The sequence below is a fragment of the Pseudoliparis swirei genome, chromosome 24, assembly GCF_029220125.1.
Source record: "Pseudoliparis swirei isolate HS2019 ecotype Mariana Trench chromosome 24, NWPU_hadal_v1, whole genome shotgun sequence".
Classification (NCBI taxonomy): domain Eukaryota; kingdom Metazoa; phylum Chordata; class Actinopteri; order Perciformes; family Liparidae; genus Pseudoliparis; species Pseudoliparis swirei.
In genome coordinates, this window is record NC_079411.1 from 28,970,591 (window position 1) to 28,990,320 (window position 19,730).

General features: G+C 43.4%; 1 protein-coding gene across 1 annotated transcript; it reads right to left on the reverse strand.

Annotated features, from left to right (window-relative positions):
• Positions 1 to 196: 196 nt before the first annotated feature.
• On the reverse strand, positions 197 to 19,587 carry ppp1r12c (protein phosphatase 1, regulatory subunit 12C). The gene is made up of 20 exons (XM_056409714.1): positions 19,227 to 19,587; positions 17,788 to 17,962; positions 17,209 to 17,339; positions 16,762 to 16,880; positions 14,180 to 14,339; positions 12,951 to 13,095; positions 12,751 to 12,825; positions 12,430 to 12,497; positions 9,902 to 10,005; positions 9,723 to 9,784; positions 8,952 to 9,094; positions 8,728 to 8,815; positions 7,924 to 8,038; positions 5,810 to 5,922; positions 3,034 to 3,086; positions 2,328 to 2,367; positions 2,052 to 2,156; positions 1,934 to 1,984; positions 1,736 to 1,786; positions 197 to 1,518 (listed from the first exon to the last, which is right to left on the reverse strand). Exons 1-20 carry the CDS (start codon positions 19,436 to 19,438, stop codon positions 1,432 to 1,434), a joined length of 2,097 nt encoding a protein of 698 aa, XP_056265689.1. The 5' UTR covers positions 19,439 to 19,587; the 3' UTR covers positions 197 to 1,431.
• Positions 19,588 to 19,730: the final 143 nt, after the last annotated feature.

Consider the following 19,730-nt stretch of genomic DNA (forward strand, 5'->3'; position numbering starts at 1 on the left):
TCGTTGTTTTCTTAAATAATTTGGATTTATTATTGTGAAAGTTATTTTGCAGCAGAATCTTTCAAAATACCATAAAGTTTAAATTGTTTTAATAACAAACTGCAGATAAAATAATGTTTGTTAAATATTAAACACTGGAAAGAAAAAACAGGTCAGATTTATATTATTTGATTCCCTAAACTAATGTCAACAAATATACAGTTCAACGTATTTATTGTCAGTTCAACCAACTTTAAAACATCCGCTGAATGTCGACGGTTAGTACAAATAAAAACGAGTCCCGATGAGTTTATACCCAGACTGTCTTTATACTTTAGAACATCACGGTCGCCAAGCAACAGAAATATCACTTAAAATGTAGAATGAAGGCACAGCGACAAAACACCATCAGAGGAGGAGGAGAGGAAAGGAGGAGCAGTCAGAACAATGACCCGTCACACGGGGTGGGGGGGGGGTACTGAGAGGAGGAGGAGGAGCTGCTCCAAGAGGAGTCCGGTCAGGAGAAGGATGACTGAGGGAGAGAGAGAGAAGGGAGAAGGAGAAGGAGGGAGAAGAAGGGAAAGAAGGGAGGAGCGAGAGGGAGAAGGAGGGAGACGGGAAAGAAGGGAGGAGCGAGAGGGAGAAGGAGGGAGAAGGGAATGCTTCCTCCTCTTCAGCTCTTGAGATTCGACGTCTGTAACAAACATTTTGTGTTTAAATCTGAACACCAGCAGCAACAAGTCGAGTTGAACAACAGAGAGCAGAACCCCCCCCCCCCCCTCCTCCTCCTCCTCCTCCTCCTCGCGGTCTGAACCACTGGCCCCTGTGCACATAAATATACATATTAAATATACATTCAGAGGAGCAGGGAGACATGCACATGCACATTTGGTCCACTAGGAGTCAGCCAAGGAAAGCGAAAGCACCCCCCCCCCTCCTCTCCTCCCTACGACTAGGGACGCTTTTTGGCACATTTACGGTCATTTTAAAAACATTTTCTAATGTTTCTAGTAACCACCTACACACCTGACTGCCCCCTCCTCCTTCCTCTTCCTCCTCCTCCCCCATCAACCATCTCTCTATCTCGCGCTGCGATGGCTTAAAGTCTGTCGTTACAGGTTTTATACAAAGAGTTTCCAGGAGGAGTGAAAGCACATTTAAAATGTTCCAGTTAAAAAAATACAACGAGGAGACTGAATATAACCGGCCAGTCCCCGCTGCGTCCACCAGGGGGCGCAGCTCCAAAAGCTTGTTATACAGTAGATCTGCCAAAAACATAAAAGGCCCAGACACAGGCGCCCTGAACTCGGTCCGCTCCGGTTCTGTGGCATGTGCCGTCGGCCGGTCGGCGACACTCCTCTTCCTCGCTCCTCGCTCCTCTTCCTCGCTCGAGTCTTTCGGAGTTTGGCGAAAGAAGAAATCCAGTAATACTTTGTGTCCGTCTCTCTTGGTTCATCGGGAGAGTTTGCTGATGACTCGGATGAGGGCGGCGTTCTCGTCCTTGAGCCGCTGGTTGTCGGACCGGAGGTCGCCCAGAACCTGAGACACAAACAAGTAAACAAACAAACAATTAAACAAATACGTTGTTTACCTTCAACGATAACTTTGAGAACAATGAACCAATGAACAGGGTTCATCCACATGGTGACTCAGCGGGAAATGAACATGTGAATATAACACATTCCCAGGACTAAACACCCTTTTGTTGTTCTCCAGGAGTTTGACACAGAAGCCGTACAGGAAGTAGTCGACGTACCTTCAGCTCGTCCTCCAGCTCCACTGCTTTCCTCTGGAGGGTCAACTTCTCCTGAGAACACCGGGGGGGGGGGGGGGATGACATCACTAACTCGACTCGCACGGCCGTAAAACATTTAAATTATTCTACAACTCGTGGGCGGTTTGCAAATATACGTTCTGTTTATATCATAGTATTATTATTTTTAAACAGACTTACAAATCTCTCCAGCTCCAGGAGAGCCGGTCGGTCTGTGCTGCAGTCCTGACTCTGCAGAAACAAGTTGTATAAGAATATAACCTGTAAAACACACACACACACACACACACACACACACCTGTTGGAGTCGCTCCAGCTCCACTCTGTTTTGGCTGAGCAGCAGCTCCTTCTCCTGCAGCTCGTCCTTCAGCGCCAGGTTCTCCTGCAGCACCTTCAAGTACAGCTGGAGGGAGAAAAAAACACACACACACACACATGGTGATGCTACACGTCTGTTCATTTCACTCTCCCTGGGGTTTCTGGGTATCTAGACGTCAGCTATAATTCACTTTCACCCCTCAGGTGTGTTTTTCAGGACTGAGTGAGAGAAGAGAGAGAGGAGAGAGAGACGTACCGTCCTGTAGTCCGCCGACTGGTCGCCCGGTCGACTCTCACTGCAGACACACACACACACACACAGGAGACTTTAAAACACACGAGAGAAGAATCCCTCACTCGTGATACAACTAAGAATGCCTCAAGAATGTCCTGAAAGACGACGAAGACGCGGCAGCAACACGCTCAGAGACAAGTTCCAACAGTCTCCCCCCCGAGGCGGCCATGAGCTCCACATCGGAGAAGAAAAGGTCACAACACGAGGAAAATACAGCTCGCTCTTTTTAAAAAGGAAAAGGAATCAAGAAGCAAATAAAAAAATAAAAATAAAAATATATATAAAATATTTATATATCTTTTTTAACATATATATATATATACACATGGAAATAAATATATATAAACAAATAAATCAAATATAAAAATAAACACACATTTTTATTCATAAAAATATATATATAACAAAATATGTATTTATATATAAATAAATCAAATATAAAAATAAACACACATTTTTATTTATTTAAATATAAATATGTATATTTATTTATATTTTAAAAATACATATATATAAATATGTATTTATATATAAATACATATTTATTTATATATACACAGAAAGATATATATATAACAAATATATAAATAGATATATATGTATTCTCTGTAATCATGTTATTTCCCTAGTAGAATGTGAATACAGCGTCAGAGTATAAAACACTCACTTGGAAGAACTCTTACTGTTGGCATCATCCGAATGCTCGTCCTCATTTTCATTCTGAAAACAAGAAGGCCGACAGTAAGAACAACACGTCTAATCTGAACCAACACACACAGGAGGGAAGACCACTTAATGTGACGTTCAAAGACTGACATTTAGTTTCTCAAGTCCATTTATGTCACTAACTCTTCTTCTCTCTGGTTTCTCCTTTAATGACCTTCATTCTTTACAGTCAGATAGCACACTCTGCTTCAGCTTCTGAATCTATCGAGAGTTTTGGCGGTTTGAATGCGTACAATTGTCCACCAGATGTTGATCTCACGGTCTATGATGTGAAACTTTTGTAATTTGACCCGACTGAGACATTTTCTCTCCACTGGGTTATTTCTGCTGTGTTGAGCTCAACATCTAAGTTGTTGCTCATCATTGACGCAGCAAGAGGCTGAACCCAAATACATCGACAGCTCAGACCGTTGCCATGGTAATACACGTCCACATCGTCATTATGTTTGAGTCCCACTCCCTCCGTCATGATTCATCTATTATATTAATACTTATTATGATTCATACCGCTCTTTTTTAAACAAAATCCTTGCAGTCTAGCATAAGTATATAATCAGGCATGAAAACGGGTCAGGGGTGAAAAAGGTGAGAAGGATAGGCGCGCGCGGGGGGGTGCTGGTGACTTCCACGAACATCGATGTTGGACGTTGTATGATAATCTATAGTTCCTCCATTCTGACACCAAGTCAGTGGGCCCTATAATAATAGTAATATTGTATATAATATAGTCATTCATGAACCAACTTCCTTTTTTTTTTGGCGTGAACAAGTCTTCAAGTCTTGTGCTCTGCTGAGCCTCGAGTCTGTTCCTCGAGTCTGTTCCTCGAGTCTGTTCCTCGAGTCTGTTCCTCGAGTCTGTTCCTCGAGTCTGTTCATCGAGTCTGTTCTGCCTCTACCTGGTTGTCACGATCTTCTAATCCAGGGGTGTCAAACTCATTTTCACCGAGGGCCACATCCGCCTCATGGCGGCCCTCAAAGGGCCGGTTGTCACTAACACGGTATAATTCTAACTACTCCAGAACATATTGTTAAATAACTGTCTTTGCATTTGTTTGTTTATTTAGGTGTACTTATATAAATGTATAACTATATATGCAAATGTATTTAATATTATACAATACATCTATTTAATTTAATTATATTTATTTTAACCCACATTACTTTATCAAAGATCAAACAAACATTATTACATTAACTTTGTTAAAAGCTTTTTCACAGTTGAGACAGGTGGTTCTCCACTGGTCTGGGTAGTGGTTCTCTACTGGTCTGGGCAGTGGTTCTCCACTGGTCTGGGCAGTGGTTCTCCACTGGTCTGGGTAGTGGTTCTCCACTGGTTTGGGCAGTGGTTCTCCACTGGTCTGGCTTTGGGACGCACTATCACCCCTGAATGACAAGCTGAGACCTAAATTGAGGGATATTTTTAACTTCTCAAATGTATTTAATGAAAAGATGTTGCAGTTTGAACCTGAGTGTTCAGAATATCACAGTATGCACAACACAACTATTTAGTAATATTCCCTTTTACAGTCAATTATGAACCAACAAGTGAATCTTAAGGACACAAGAATGCCGTCACATAAAATGACGTGGCGGGCCACATTTGGCCCGCCATGAGTTTGACACGTATGTTCTAATCTATGCCATACCTGCCATAAATATCATGATACTGATACAATACCATAAAACAGTACCATAAATACGATCCTGGTATATTTATCTATAATAGTAATAAATAAAATATCTGTATGGTTCACTTTTTACCAACTTTTTCAACACTTAACAAATGGCAGTATTATTAGTATTAGCCTACAAGATATTAATGAAACTACATGGAGCCATCATAGCATTGATTATCACTATGAGACTGTTAGTCTGTATCTGACCAGATGATACAGAGTTCATCAGGATGAGCAGCTGGAGAGTTACAGAAACAGAACTTTAGACTGAACTTAAACATTTCACTTCTGGCATCTTTTTTAATTTTTATTTTTAAAGCCGAAAATTCCGCCACTTAACGGCACTCGCAGCGCAGTGTGCGCAGACAGCTCGACACGGAGCAGCGCGTGCGCTCTGATCGCTCTTTTAATGAAGTATCGATACTAAAAATATGCTAAATCACATCGCTCTTAACGTACGGGTACTTTGTTAGTATCGCTCCACCGTGCAGCGTGACAGCAGCAGATAGCGGGCTAACATTCAAGCTAAGCTAAACCACCAAACGCTGAAGACATCTTGACGCTGATTGGCCGAGACGCGACACGTGCCCATCAAAGATGTTCTATTGCGAAAAGCACCACTCCACATTTTCTCCGTGTCCCACTCCAATCTCATAAACGCCGGCCGGCCAATTGACCCCCCCCCCCTACCCCCAAACAAAAACTCTTCGGATCTACACGATTCACGTCAGTCACCTATTTTGGTTTCAAAACGGCGAATTTCGCCGAAAGGTGAGGGATTCTCATGCCTGATAATATATGTATATATAATATAATATAATATATATATATTATATGTATAATGATCTCAAGCGTCCATTATGAGAGAGATACAGTTGCACAGCCCTTTACAGCCAAAGGTGAGCCAGCCTGAAGCTTCTGGTGAGGCCATGTTTATGAATAATATTATTAAAAAAGAGGAAAATCTGAAATAAGCTGAGCTTTCAATCAGTTTTCCTGTGTACGGTCTCTCTGCTGCGAGGAGGTCGGGTTCCTCCTCACCTCTCCTGGCTGGATGATGCCGGTGGAGCGCCGCTCCCTCCTCCCTCTCCTCCGGTCCTTCACGCCGAGGCGCTTCTCTGCCTCCGGCTCCCCCTGGTTCTCCAGGTCGGCGTCTGAAACACGTCGGAGGTCCATCAGTAAACTCACTAACCGCGAAACACGGCAGCGTAAAGATCCAAAAGAAGAACGAAGAACATGTGAGAAACAAGAAACACGGCGAGAACGCAATCGGCTAGGGCTCTCTCACATGTCGACCGATGGGTTTACAGGACTTTAAACCAAATGTCCATGACCAAACTGAAATCTCGGTTTATACATGACCATTTTTGAAAATGTAATATTCAAACAATGAGAATTACAAAGCATACAATACACCTTCAATGAAACAAACGACATCATCCCGACCGCTTCCTGAGCTGCTGTTGCTACGGCCAGCGACCTTTACAGTTACGGTGCGTTCACTTGCAACGAGAAGAAAGAATAATTGCGCCGATAGTATGAGAGCATACGCCGGCTTATATTATGAGCGTCTTCCTTTCAAAAACATATGAATTATTTTAAACTCGGCGTAAACAAACATGTGATAACACATTTTCATGACTTTTCGAAAACTTTTGTGATGTAAGTTTTTTTTTCCATGACTTTTCTAGACCTGGAAATGACCATCTTAAAATTCCAGGACTTTTCCAGGTTTTCCATGAGCGTACGACCCCTGTAAGGGGTTAAACCGAGCAACTATTCAACTGGTTAGTTTCCAAATCTAATCTTCAGTAAAAACGGAAGTTGCATCATCTCTGACCTCCTCCTCCAGGTCTCTGAGTCGAGCAGCGAGCTCCGTTTGGCTGAGTGAGCCGAGGTTTCACCGCGTTGCCTTCAGGGACAGGTTCACACATGCATTGAAGGGATTTACAGGACTTAAAACCAAATTTCCATGATCAAACATTATGGGAAATCTCTGTGTATACGGGAGTAAATAGTATAACCTCAAATGACACGAGAAAATAGTTTGATTAGAAGAATACATATTTATGTAAATATGTATTCTTTTAATCAAACTGTCTAAATGCAGATTTTTATGACTTCTCCCAAAAAATGTTGGTATATAAATTTTTTTTAAAGGTCTTTTCCAGGCCTGGAAATAACTATTTTTAAATCCCATGACTTGTCCAGGTTTTCCATGACCGGACGACCCCTGTAAGGAGAAACGGACCCGATGGATGTTACCGAGCGGGCCGATTGAGTCATGTGATCATGATGTCATCAGACAAGGAAATGCTCAGTTCCCCATTAATGAGAGTAAAGCACAGAGTGTGAGAAACAGGTGAGCAAAAAACATGAAGAGGAAGAGGTCCACTCCCCGTGTGGCCTCCAGCCTGACCCATGAGCCTCGCCCTCACTCCCCCGGGGTGACAGTAAAGGGTGTCATCCTCACTCACCCGGGGTGACAGTAAAGGGTGTCATCCTCACTCACCCGGGGTGACAGTAAAGGGTGTCATCCTCACTCACCCGGGGTGACAGTAAAGGGTGTCATCCTCACTCACCCGGGGTGACAGTAAAGGGTGTCATCCTCACTCCCCCGGGGTGACAGTAAAGGGTGTCATCCTCACTCCCCCGGGGTGACAGTAAAGGGTGTCATCCTGACTCCCCGGGTGACAGTAAAGGTGTCATCCTCACTCACCGGGGTGACAGTAAAGGTGTCATCCTCACTCCCCGGGTGACAGTAAAGGTGTCATCCTCACTCACCCGGGTGACAGTAAAGGTGTCATCCTCACTCCCGGGGTGACAGTAAAGGTGTCATCCTCACTCACCCGGGTGACAGTAAAGGTGTCATCCTCACTCCCCGGGGTGACAGTAAAGGTGTCATCCTCACTCCCGGGTGACAGTAAAGGTGTCATCCTCACTCACCCGGGGTGACAGTAAAGGTGTCATCCTCACTCACCCGGGGTGACAGTAAAGGGTGTCATCCTCACTCACCCGGGGTGACAGTAAAGGGTGTCATCCTCACTCACCCGGGGTGACAGTAAAGGGTGTCATCCTCACTCCCCCGGGGTGACAGTAAAGGGTGTCATCCTCACTCACCCGGGGTGACAGTAAAGGGTGTCATCCTCACTCACCCCTGTCGGCAGGCGTCACGGTAACGATGGGGCTGACGGGCTGGACGTTGCGCGGCGGCTCTGCAGCTTTAGGAACCGTCTTCTCTGCTTCTTTGAGGTCAGTCAGGGTCACGCCCTGCCAGCAAAGAGCACATCACTCTTTATACTACACTCCAAACTGAGTGAACATATCGATGCAGTGCATCATTTGTAAATACATACATTTAGAAAAAAGATGATATATATATATATCTATGTATAAATATATTTACATATATATATATATATATTTACATATATATTTATATAGAAATATATTTACATATATATATTTATATAGAAATGCATTTGCATATATATAGAAATATATATAATTACAAATATATATATTAATACATAATTTATGTATACATATATTTACAAATATATAAATATAAAAATATATATATTTATATATAAAAATGTATATATATTTGTAAATGTATAGATATATATACATATATTTACATTTATATATATATTTACACATTTATATTTATATATATTTACAAATATATATTATATAAAAAAAATATTTTTACAAATATATATGTATATATATATTTATTGATATAAATATATTATATTCAACAGCAAAGTCAATTTCAATAATATATTGCTGCAAAAAAATCATGAAGTTAAACATACATATATATACATGTATGTATATATATATATACACGTGTCATGTGTATATATATATATACATATATACATTTAGCTTCATGAATTGTTTGCAGCAACTCTAGAAATTATATTTTAGGCATAGTAAAAGTGAAGAAGCACCTGTGTGGAGCGGCGGGACCGCCTCATGAGCCGGGAGCGAGCTTTCCTCTGAGACTCGGACTCTTCGTCTCTGACTGGAGCCTGGAACCTAAACACAGAAAACACATGACACGCACTACCACGCACATTTTAACCATGACTACGTAACATTTATCTGCATCTCGTTTGGTTTACAAATAACAGATCTTTCATATATTAGTTTCATTAAATGAGTCGTTTCTTACTTGCGCCGGTCGGTGTTGGGCGTGTTGGGCGTGTTGGGCGTGTTGGGGCTCTCGGCCGCGGCGTCCCGGTTCTGAGGGGTCGGCTGGACTCGGGCGGTCCGGCTCTCCTTGTCCTGCTCCTCCTCACTTCTCTCCTCTGGGGTCTGAACCATGTAAGACACAAGAAAACGATGCCTGAACTGTGATTAAATGTTCTCAATTCACTTTACATTCTTCCCCATTTGTAATATTTATCACATTTAGGCTTTTTCATATCCATAATATTGTTCTTAGTTGTTATTTGTTCTTTACGCCATGATTTAATTTCATAGAAAACTACTGCTGGTCGTTATGCTGTAGTGTTTTATTCATGATTATTATTTATTTTCTGTCTTCACCCGTCTGGTTTGAGATAATGTGGAACTTGTATGACCGTAAAATTAAAATAAATAAAAGAAATAAACTGAAGAAAAATTTACAAAAGTCAATCAATATAACCCAAAAAATGTTTTCATCAACCTGCCAAGCAAATTTAAGGATTTTAATGAGTTGTAATGACAAACTGGGCTGGAACCAAATTAAAATAAAATAGCAGTTGTTTTGTAGAACACAACTATATTGTGTACAATGTCGATGCTGTGCAGAATGAGTTGTGAATATTAAGGACGAGAGCAGAACATCTAAAAATCCCCAAGAGCACACTTTGAAAACACTTTTTTAAAACTATTTTGCAATGTGTCCTCACATTTATTCTTCTCCATGAGGTACTTTATGTAAAACACTGATTTCTACCTTGTCGCCGAGGCCGACGGTGGATGGGGTCAGACTCTCTGGACTGGACACGGTGGAGCTTCCTGGCAAAAGAGAAGGAGCGTCTTTTGGATTTAGCTCCACTAGAGGCGTCTACGGAGTATTTGGTTCTTCTTCCCCCAGCAGCAGCAGCATCAGCAGCAGCAGCAGCATCAGCTCACCTGGGCTGCTCTCCTTCTCCCCACTCAGCTCCAGGCTCCCCGATACGCCCCTCTCCTTAGACACATTCAGCTTCTCTTTACTACTCATCCGGCACACGGAGCTCCTGGAAGAAAAGGGACTCATGTTGGAACTTATTCAGGGTTCATGGTGACCAATGAACAGGTTCATCCACATGACCAGTGAACAGGTTCATCCACATGACCAATGAACAGGTTCATCCACATGACCAGTGAACAGGTTCATCCACATGACCAGTGAACAGGTTCATCCCCATGACCAATGAACAGGTTCATCCACATGACCAATGAACAGGTTCATCCACATGACCAGTGAACAGGTTCATCCACATGACCAGTGAACAGGTTCATCCCCATGACCAATGAACAGGTTCATCCTCATGACCAATGAACAGGTTCATCCACATGATCAATGAACAGGTTCATCCCCATGACCAATGAACAGGTTCATCCACATGATCAATGAACAGGTTCATCCACATGACCAATGAACAGGTTCATCCCCATGACCAATGAACAGGTTCATCCACATGACCAATGAACAGGTTCATCCACATGACCAATGAACAGGTTCATCCACATGGTGACCAATGAACAGGTTCATCCACATGACCAATGAACAGGTTCATCCTCATGACCAATGAACAGGTTCATCCACATGACCAATGAACAGGTTCATCCTCATGACCAATGAACAGGTTCATCCACATGACCAATGAACAGGTTCATCCTCATGACCAATGAACAGGTTCATCCTCATGACCAATGAACAGGTTCATCCACATGACCAATGAACAGGTTCATCCACATGACCAATGAACAGATTCATCCACATGACCAATGAACAGGGTTCATCCACATGGTGACCAATGAACAGGTCATCCACATGACTAATGAACAGGTTCATCCACATGACCAATGAACAGGTTCATCCACATGACCAATGAACAGGTTCATCCTCATGACCAATGAACAGGTTCATCCTCATGACCAATGAACAGGTTCATCCTCATGACCAGTGGTCCCCAAACTACGGCCCGCGGGCCGGATCCGGCCCGCCTCCCCATTTGGACCGGCCCCCTGAACAATACCAGAGACGCGTTCCGATTTATTATTTTTTTCACCTGGCCCGCTGCCGTTGAGATTGCAGTGAGACGCGGAGAAAATGTGGAGTGGTGCTCTTTGCAATAGAACATCAGCGTTCAGATGTCCACAGCGTTTGGGAAGTTAGGTTAGCTTGGATGTTATTCCTCTACATCTGCTGCCGTCACGCTGCACGGTGTAGCGATACTAACAAAGTACCCGTACGTTAAAAACGATGTGATTTAGCATATTTTTAGTATCGATACTTCATTAAAAGAGCGATCAGAGCGCACGCGCTGCTTCGCTCCGTTAAATGCTGTCTGCACGTGCATGCACTCACAGCGAGTGGCGCGCGCATCCAGGATTTTCCTGGGTCAAAATGAGTCTTCGATTGCACCGTCTGCTCGTGCAAGTCGGGCTGTTGAGTGATCAGCAGCTGGCCGCTCGGTCCATTCGCGCACCTCACAGTTGCGTATTGATCAGACAAGAAGACACGCTTATCTACTCCAGTGTTATCCCTACTATTATAACAGGGTGAAATCTCCACCCCCAACTCTGTAATTCCCCCATATTTTTAGTATCGATACTACATTAAAGAGCGATCAGGCGCGCTGCTCCGTTAAATGCTGTCTGCATTGGCGTGGTGATGCTGCGCACCACTCAGCTGTGATGCGCGCGCACAGGTGAGCACACTCTCACTTCTCACTAGCACCCCCCTGGCTGGCCCTCCAGCAGACAAGGCAAACGGTATGTGGCCCTCACAGGAAAGTTTGGGGACCCCTGCTCATGACCAATGAACAGGTTCATCCACATGGTGACCAATGAACAGGTTCATCCACATGGTGACCAATGAACAGGTTCATCCACATGACCAATGAACAGGTTCATCCTCATGACCAATGAACAGGTTCATCCTCATGACCAATGAACAGGTTCATCCACATGGTGACCAATGAACAGGTTCATCCTCATGCCCAATGAACAGGTTCATCCTCATGACCATTGAACAGGTTCATCCACATGGTGACCAATGAACAGGTTCATCCACACAACCAATGAACAGGTTCATCCACATGACCAATGAACAGGTTCATCCTCATGACCAATTAACAGGTTCATCCTCATGACCAATGAACAGGTTCATCCTCATGACCAATGAACAGGTTCATCCACACAACCAATGAACAGGTTCATCCACATGACCAATGAACAGGTTCATCCTCATGACCAATGAACAGGTTCATCCACATGACCAATGGATTATTTTCAGGACTTTAAACCAAATTTCCAAAACCAAAAATTTAGTGAAATCTCAGTTTATTTGTGAATATAACAAGTTTTCATGACTTTTTTCCTTTATGTAATTAAATAATAGATGTAGCTGTAACCGGCTTGTGGATTTATTTAAGTTACAGTTGGACACAAACCTCCGCCGCTTGTTTAGTGCATTTTCAACGGGGGAGCCTGGTTGGTTCTGCTGCTTATCCAATATGGACTGTGGAGAGAGAGAGAGAGACAGAGCGAGAGAGAGACAGAGCGAGAGACAGACAGAGCGAGAGAGAAAGAGACAAAGCGAGACAGAGAGAGAGAGCGAGAGAAAGACAGACATGAGAGAGTGAGAGAGCACGAGACAGCGAGAGGGAGAGAGAAAGAACAAGGAGCAATAGAGAGACAGAGAGAGAGACACATCAGTTAGTGCTGTTCTTTAACTTAGAGTGAATGATATGACACCAGGTGAACTCTCTCACAGTGGCTTGTTTCTGTGATAACTCCTCCAGCAGCTCCTCGATGCTTTCATCAGCGACATCAAACGGTGTCTGACCCTGAGCGACAAACAGAAAACATTACATTTAATGTTATTACATTCACGGGTCCAAGCTCCTCTAACGGTAGATGAAAGAACTCTCGACATGGAAGAACGATGTAACATGAATACTCGGGGCCGTACCGCGTTACTGCGAGCCTCCATGTCGCACAGCTGCTCGGCGAGGATGCGGCAGGCCTCCCCCTGACCCCAGTGCGCCGCGGCGTGGAGCGGCGTCCAGCCGTCAAAGTCCATCGCCGACACGTCCAGCCCACACTGACACAGAATCCTACGCAGCGGCACAACGGCATGAAGCACGACATGACCACATATACACTTCATGAAGAAGTCACAGTTAGATATATATTAGGGCTGTCAATCGATTTTAAAAAATGAACTAATTAATCGCACATTTTGAAATTCATTAATCGCGATTAAAAGTTAAAAGTTCATTCTTTTTAAAGACCAAACTTCACACAGAGCTGTGTTTTCAAAGAGGCTCCTACCTATAAAGTGCCAGCGAGGTATTTAATATCGTGGATGATAAATTGTTTCTTCAGTGAAACATCAGATTAGTAAAAAAAAAAGAAGTATATTGAGACCCCATTGGTCCTGTCATCTTTAACATTGAACAGCAGAACCAGTGGCCTTGGGAACTGACTGACATTCACATATGTCCTGTTAACCCTCTGGAGGCTGGGCTCATTTTATACAGTTTACAAAATAAATTAAATTCACCTTTTAAAGTCTTTTGCATATGACACACCCCCACGTGTTATACATCAAACATTCCAGAACAATCTCAGCTCTATTCAATGAGGCTCATTGTCCTCGCGCCGTGTTCTCTGCTCTCTGACTGACAGGCTGCTATAGAGCCTCACCCGTGAGGTGGGAGGTCCTTTGTGATTTACTGAGTGTTCATTGGTTGTTTTTTTCCCAAAATGTTGACAGACAAACGGATTGACCAATCACGTTGAAGGTTTCGTGTGACGAGTTCTTTCCGCGCCGCGTCCCCCGACACGTCGCCCCTTCGTTCCTCTGTGTCTCAGAGGGGGAGACGGGAGGAAGGAGGAGCAGGAGGAAACCCGACTGATTCATCCACGAGTTAAACTGATTTCTGCTCCTTATTTTCGCGGAGAAATAATTGTTTTAAAAACGGAAACATTGTTAAACCGTACTGCCGCGGTTTGACATTCGGTTTGAGTGTAAAAACTTCAACGAACACCGGAAGTAAACAAAGTTGCGTTAATTGCGTTAAAATATTTTAGTGCGTTAACGCGGCCAAATTAATCGCATAGATTAACGCGTTAACGCTGACAGCCCTAATATATATATATATACACATTCTGGAAACAAATGAAGGCGATGCCTACTTGAGAGCCTCTATATAGCCTTTGGCTGCAGCCACGTGCAGCGGGGTGGCGCCGGTCCGGTGGTGCTTCACGTCAGCGGGCGAGCCCTCGGTCAGCCAGGTCCGGGCGTCCGTCATGATCTGCTCCTCCTCCAGCCGCTTGGCTGCATCCAAGTCCACACCTGGACACACAGAACATGTCAAATGTGTCTCTTCTTTTACCTGTGTCTATTCTATGAGATATATACACATAAAAATACACACACACGACAGAAGTATCAAATTATATTCCATTATCGGAACAATAACAATGATTTTAAATGTTCTTATTCATGAACCAATAATATTGTGACTGTGAATTTTTAGTAACTTCCAAAATATAAATAATTATGTATATATATATTTATAAAAATATATATATTTAGTAGGGCTGTCAATCGATTAAAAAAAATTTAACTAATTAATCGCACATTTTGAAATTCATTAATCGCGATTAAAAGTTTGTTTTCCTTCTATTTAAAGACCAAACTTCACACAGAGCTGTGTTTTCAAAGAGGCTTCTACCTATAAAGTGCCAGCGAGGTATTTAATATTGTGGATGATAAATTGTTTCTTCAGTGAAACATCAGATTAGTAAAAAAATAATATATTTGAGACCCCATTGGTCCTGTCATCTTTAACATTGAACAGCAGAACCAGTGGCCTTGATAACTGACTGACATTCAAATATGTCACGTTCACCCTCTGGAGGCTGGGCTCATTTTATACATTTTACAAAAAAATGTAAATTCACCTTTTAAAGGCGTTTTAATGTGACACACACCCACGTGTTCTACATCAAACATTCCAGAACAATCTCAGCTCTATATATTGAGGCACATTGTCCTCGCGCCGTGTTCGCTGGCTTCTGACTGACAGGCTGCTAATGAGCCTCACCTGTGAGGTGGGAGGTCCTTTGTGATTTACTGAGTGTTCATTGGTTGTTTTTTTCACAAAATGTTGACAGACAAACGTATTGACAAATCACGTTGAAGGTTTCGTGTGACGAGTTCTTTCCGCGCCGCGTCACCCGACACGTCGCCCCTCCGTTCCTCTGTGTGTCAGAGGGGGAGACGGGAGGAAGGAGGAGCAGGAGGAAACCCGACTGATTCATCCACGAGTTTAAACTGATTCATGCTCTTTATTTTCGCGAAGAAATAATTGTTTTAATAACGGAAACAGTGTTAAACCGTACTCAGAAGAGTGTAAAAACTTCAAGGCACACCAGAAGTAAACAAAGTTGCGTTAAAATATTTTAGTGCGTTAATCACGGCCAAATTAATCGCATAGATTAATGCGTTAACGCTGACAGCCCTAATATTTAGATATTTATAAATATATATGTATATAAATATATTAATACAAATATATATTTATAAATATATATTTATATAAATATATATATTTATATACATATTTATATAAATATCAATACATATATATATTTTTATAAATATCTAAGTATATATATTTTTATTAGGGCTGTCAGCATTAACGCGTTAATCTATGAGATTAATTTGGCCGTGATTAACGCACTAAAATATTTTAACGCAATTAACGCAACTTTGTTTACTTCCGGTGTGCGTCGAAGTTTTTGCACTCCTCTGAGTGTCAAGCCGCGGCAGTCCGCCTCCTTCCTCCCGTCTGCTCCTCGATATTCACAGAGAAGCAGAGGGCGACGTGTCGGTGACGCGGGGCGGAAGGTGCAGGGGACTTTCTTTTTTTTTGCTCCCCCGATGCGCGCGCAGACACGCCGGCATGGAGCTCTGCGGCGAGCCGAGAAGAGTGACCGACACATGGAGACAGAATGACATGCTGCTGTAGAGACGACCAACAACAGACGTTTAGTTTAATACAAGAACAAAGACGTCTTTAAGGAAAGAACCTTTCATTACTTCTGCTGTAATCTGGCGCTATAGAGAAAATGACAGGGGGGCGGGGCCTCACCCTGATAGAATGGTGGGGGAAACACTGGGATGTGTCACATGCAAAAGACTTTAAAAGGTGAATTTACATTTTTTTATAAAATCGAGAAAATGAGCCCAGCCTCCAGAGGGTTAACATGACATATGTCAGTTACCAAGGCCACTAGTTCTGCTGTTGTTCAATGTTAAAGATGACAGGACCAATGGGGTCTCTAATACACCTTTTCTTACTAATCTGGATGTTTCACCGAAGAAACAATTTATCATCCACGATATTAAATACCTCGCTGGCACTTTATAGGTAGGAGCCTCTTTGAAAACACAGCTCTGTGTGAAGTTTTGTCTTTAAAAAAAGAATACAATTAAACAAGTGTCTAAAATACACGCTGTCTGAAGGGATTACTCGTTCATTTAGAAGATTTAGTCTTTAGAAGAAAAAAAAACTTTTAATCGCGATTAATGAATTTCAAAATATGCAATTAATTAGTTACTTTTTTTTAATCGATTGACAGCCCTAATTTTTATAAATATATATATATTTTTATAAATATATATATTTTTTAAACACCTGTATTAACGGGGCCGTCTAGCAGGCACCATGAATTAGATTAAGCACAAACAAATAATGAAGTGCACCCACCCTGTCTCAGAGTGTAACCCTGAAGGAGCAGCTCGGTGGGCTCATCCAGAGCGATGTCCAGTGGAACGTCACCGTCACAGTTCACAGCGGAGACGGACGCTCCTTGCTGCAAGAGAAAACTGAGAGAACAAACACGGTGAGCAACTCATGCAGAAACAAGGACAACCACTTCTAGAATTATATCACATTATACCTAAAAAGCATTATTCAGAAAACAAGAGAAAATGGTGCTAAATCATTTGAGCCGCATTCTCATATGATGCCAGCTTAAGATGCGCCAGGCCAGCCCACTTGTGCTTCAGCCGACTGCCAAGCAGGAACACAGTGTTAGCATTGTTACGCACACACATACTCTGGCACCCACGCTGCATTCTGGCGTCTCCAAAGCGTCAAAAGAGTTCTGAATCACACAGCTGCTCCGCCACCGTGGAGACGCACACGACTCACTCTGCGATGTCGCTGTAGCCGCAGGAGGCGGCGACGTGCAGAGACGTCCATCCCTCGCTGTCCACCTGGTTCACGTTGGCGCCGTGGTCCAAGAGGAAGGACACTATCTCCATGCTGCCGTCGATGCAGGACTGCGTAGAAGAGAGGAAGAAAATAAATAATGCAAGTAGAAATATTTCTAATGCATCTCAGAACTAGAATGGGCTCTCGGTAGAGCGCATACCTTCGCATATCACAAGATTGGGCATTGAATTATGAACATTTTGGCATTAGTTGCATGCCAATTGGATACAAATTGACCGCGCTATGGTAAAAATAAGATTTTAACCTTTTCATGACCTTGACCTCGACCTTTGACCCGATCGATCCCAAAATCGAATCAAATGGTCCCTGGATAATAACCAATCATCCCACCAAATTTCATGCGATTCGGGTTTAATACTTTTTGAGTTATGCTAATAACACGCACGCACTTATACAAATAAATACACGGCGATCAAAACATCACCGTCCGCATTTTCAATGCGACGGTAATCAAGAAATACTATTGATTGAACCCAAGAGGAGAAGCCGCCTCACCTGGTGGAGGGCGGTTATTCCATCGGCGTTGGAACAGTTGATGATTTCTGCCGCGTCCTCCCCCGTCGCCGTCTGGGTTTCTCGAGCCTCCTTCAGCATCATCTGGGCCTCGTCGGTGTCGGCGCTGGCGCAGGCGGCCAGGAACTCTGCGGCCCGGTCGAACCTCACGCTCTTCCTGAAACACAGGAGGACGCCGTGAGCGAGGTGAACCTCTGCCTTGTGGCACACTGACTTTCACAATAAAGAAACAGCGTACAGCTGCAGCAGCACAAAGAGGTTTAACTACAGGTTGAGGCTGGGAAGGAATATGCCATCGCCTACAATGCTTCCCCCCCATCTCTTAATATCTTCAGACTCCATCAGTGGATCTTTGCAGCTGCACTGATGACATGTATACAAAGTAGTTTTTTTTTTTATGCTAAAATAAATCCCCCCAAAACAGCAGTGACACTTTTTGCACAAAAAAGCATTAAAACAAAAGTAAAATCTGTATTTCTTGGGGAATTTTTGCCAATTTTGGTGCACGAGTGAATATATAAAGCTGCATTAGTTTATGTGTAAGTAACTACAGGGGCCTAGTTCATGTAGTTGAAGGACCACGTCACACCCTACAGGTGCTACCTGAAGTCTTCTAATGTCAGTACACACAAATGACAATTTGTCAAGACTTTTTACCAATTTTGGTGCACGAGTGAATATTTAAGGCTGCATTAGTTAATGTGTAATAGATTCAAAGTAAACTACAGTAGACTAGTTTATGTTATTGAAGGATGTCACCCAATGCAACAGTGAGCCCAATAAGTGAAATCACCCCAACGTCAGTCCCCAAAAAAATGCCAATTTGTGAAGAGTGGATGAGCAAGAAGAGGTTTTTTTGGTATTTTGTTGAAAAGGGTTAAATAATTTGCCCCTAAACACCCAAAAAAATTCACACAAAAGTAAAATATGCATTTCCTGGGGACTTTTTTTTGCCAATTGGTGATATTTTGGTGCATGAGTGATGATGTAAATCTGCAGTGCAGTTTATGTGTAAAGTAAACTACAGTAGCCATGTTACGTTAAGGACCGGGTCACCAACAGTGACCCCAACGTCAGTCCCCAGAAATGCCAATTTGTGAAGAGTGGATCATGAAGAAGAGGTTTTTTTTGGCAAAGTCTTTTTTTAAAGGGCTAAATAATTGTGCTGGACGAGCAGACCGGGATGGTCTCTTGCTAGCTAGTTAGCTCACACCAACACTACACACCCACTGACAGTTGTGTAACAGTTTTGTATCTGAAGGAGTCTAAAATTATCCACGTAAAGACGTTAGCGCTCGTGTTGTGTTGCGCGAGCCCAACGTTCCTCCTCTAGCAGGCATTCGGCCGGTTGGGCTAGCTGTGGAGCTAACCGTTAGCACGGCCGTTACCCCGTGAGCCGTGTCGACGGGCCGCGTCCTCACCGTCGTTTGAGGAGGGGACTGACTTCCTCCGTGCCTCCCCGCGCCGGCTGGTCCCGAGGCGGGTCGCTGAGCTGGGCCGGCGGCTCCGCGGCTCCGTTCTCGGCGTCGCCCCGCCGCCACCTCCGCCGGGGCACGGCCGACGCTTTGTTGGTGCACGAGCCGGCCCAGCGCTTCAGCTGCTCCCGCCGCTTGGTCCTCGCAGAGTCCCCCATTATTGTTTGTATCCGAGGAGGAGGAGGAGGACTGTGTTTTTAAAAATAATAAAACATTCACTGGCAGGGAACGACACACCCTCCATGTGGACACTTCCTGGTTCTTGCTCGCGAAAGCTCTGGATGTGGAGGAAGCCTCGGCTCATGCTCGTTGGCGTCGGGAGCGCGCAAAAGCCGCTCAGGCATGTCGTCTGTCTGACGTCACCGCCGGTGTTCTTCAGCACACTGTGTTACTGTGATATAACAAGGAGGAGAGACCATAGACTGGGTATGAAGTAGTACAAGGAAGGAT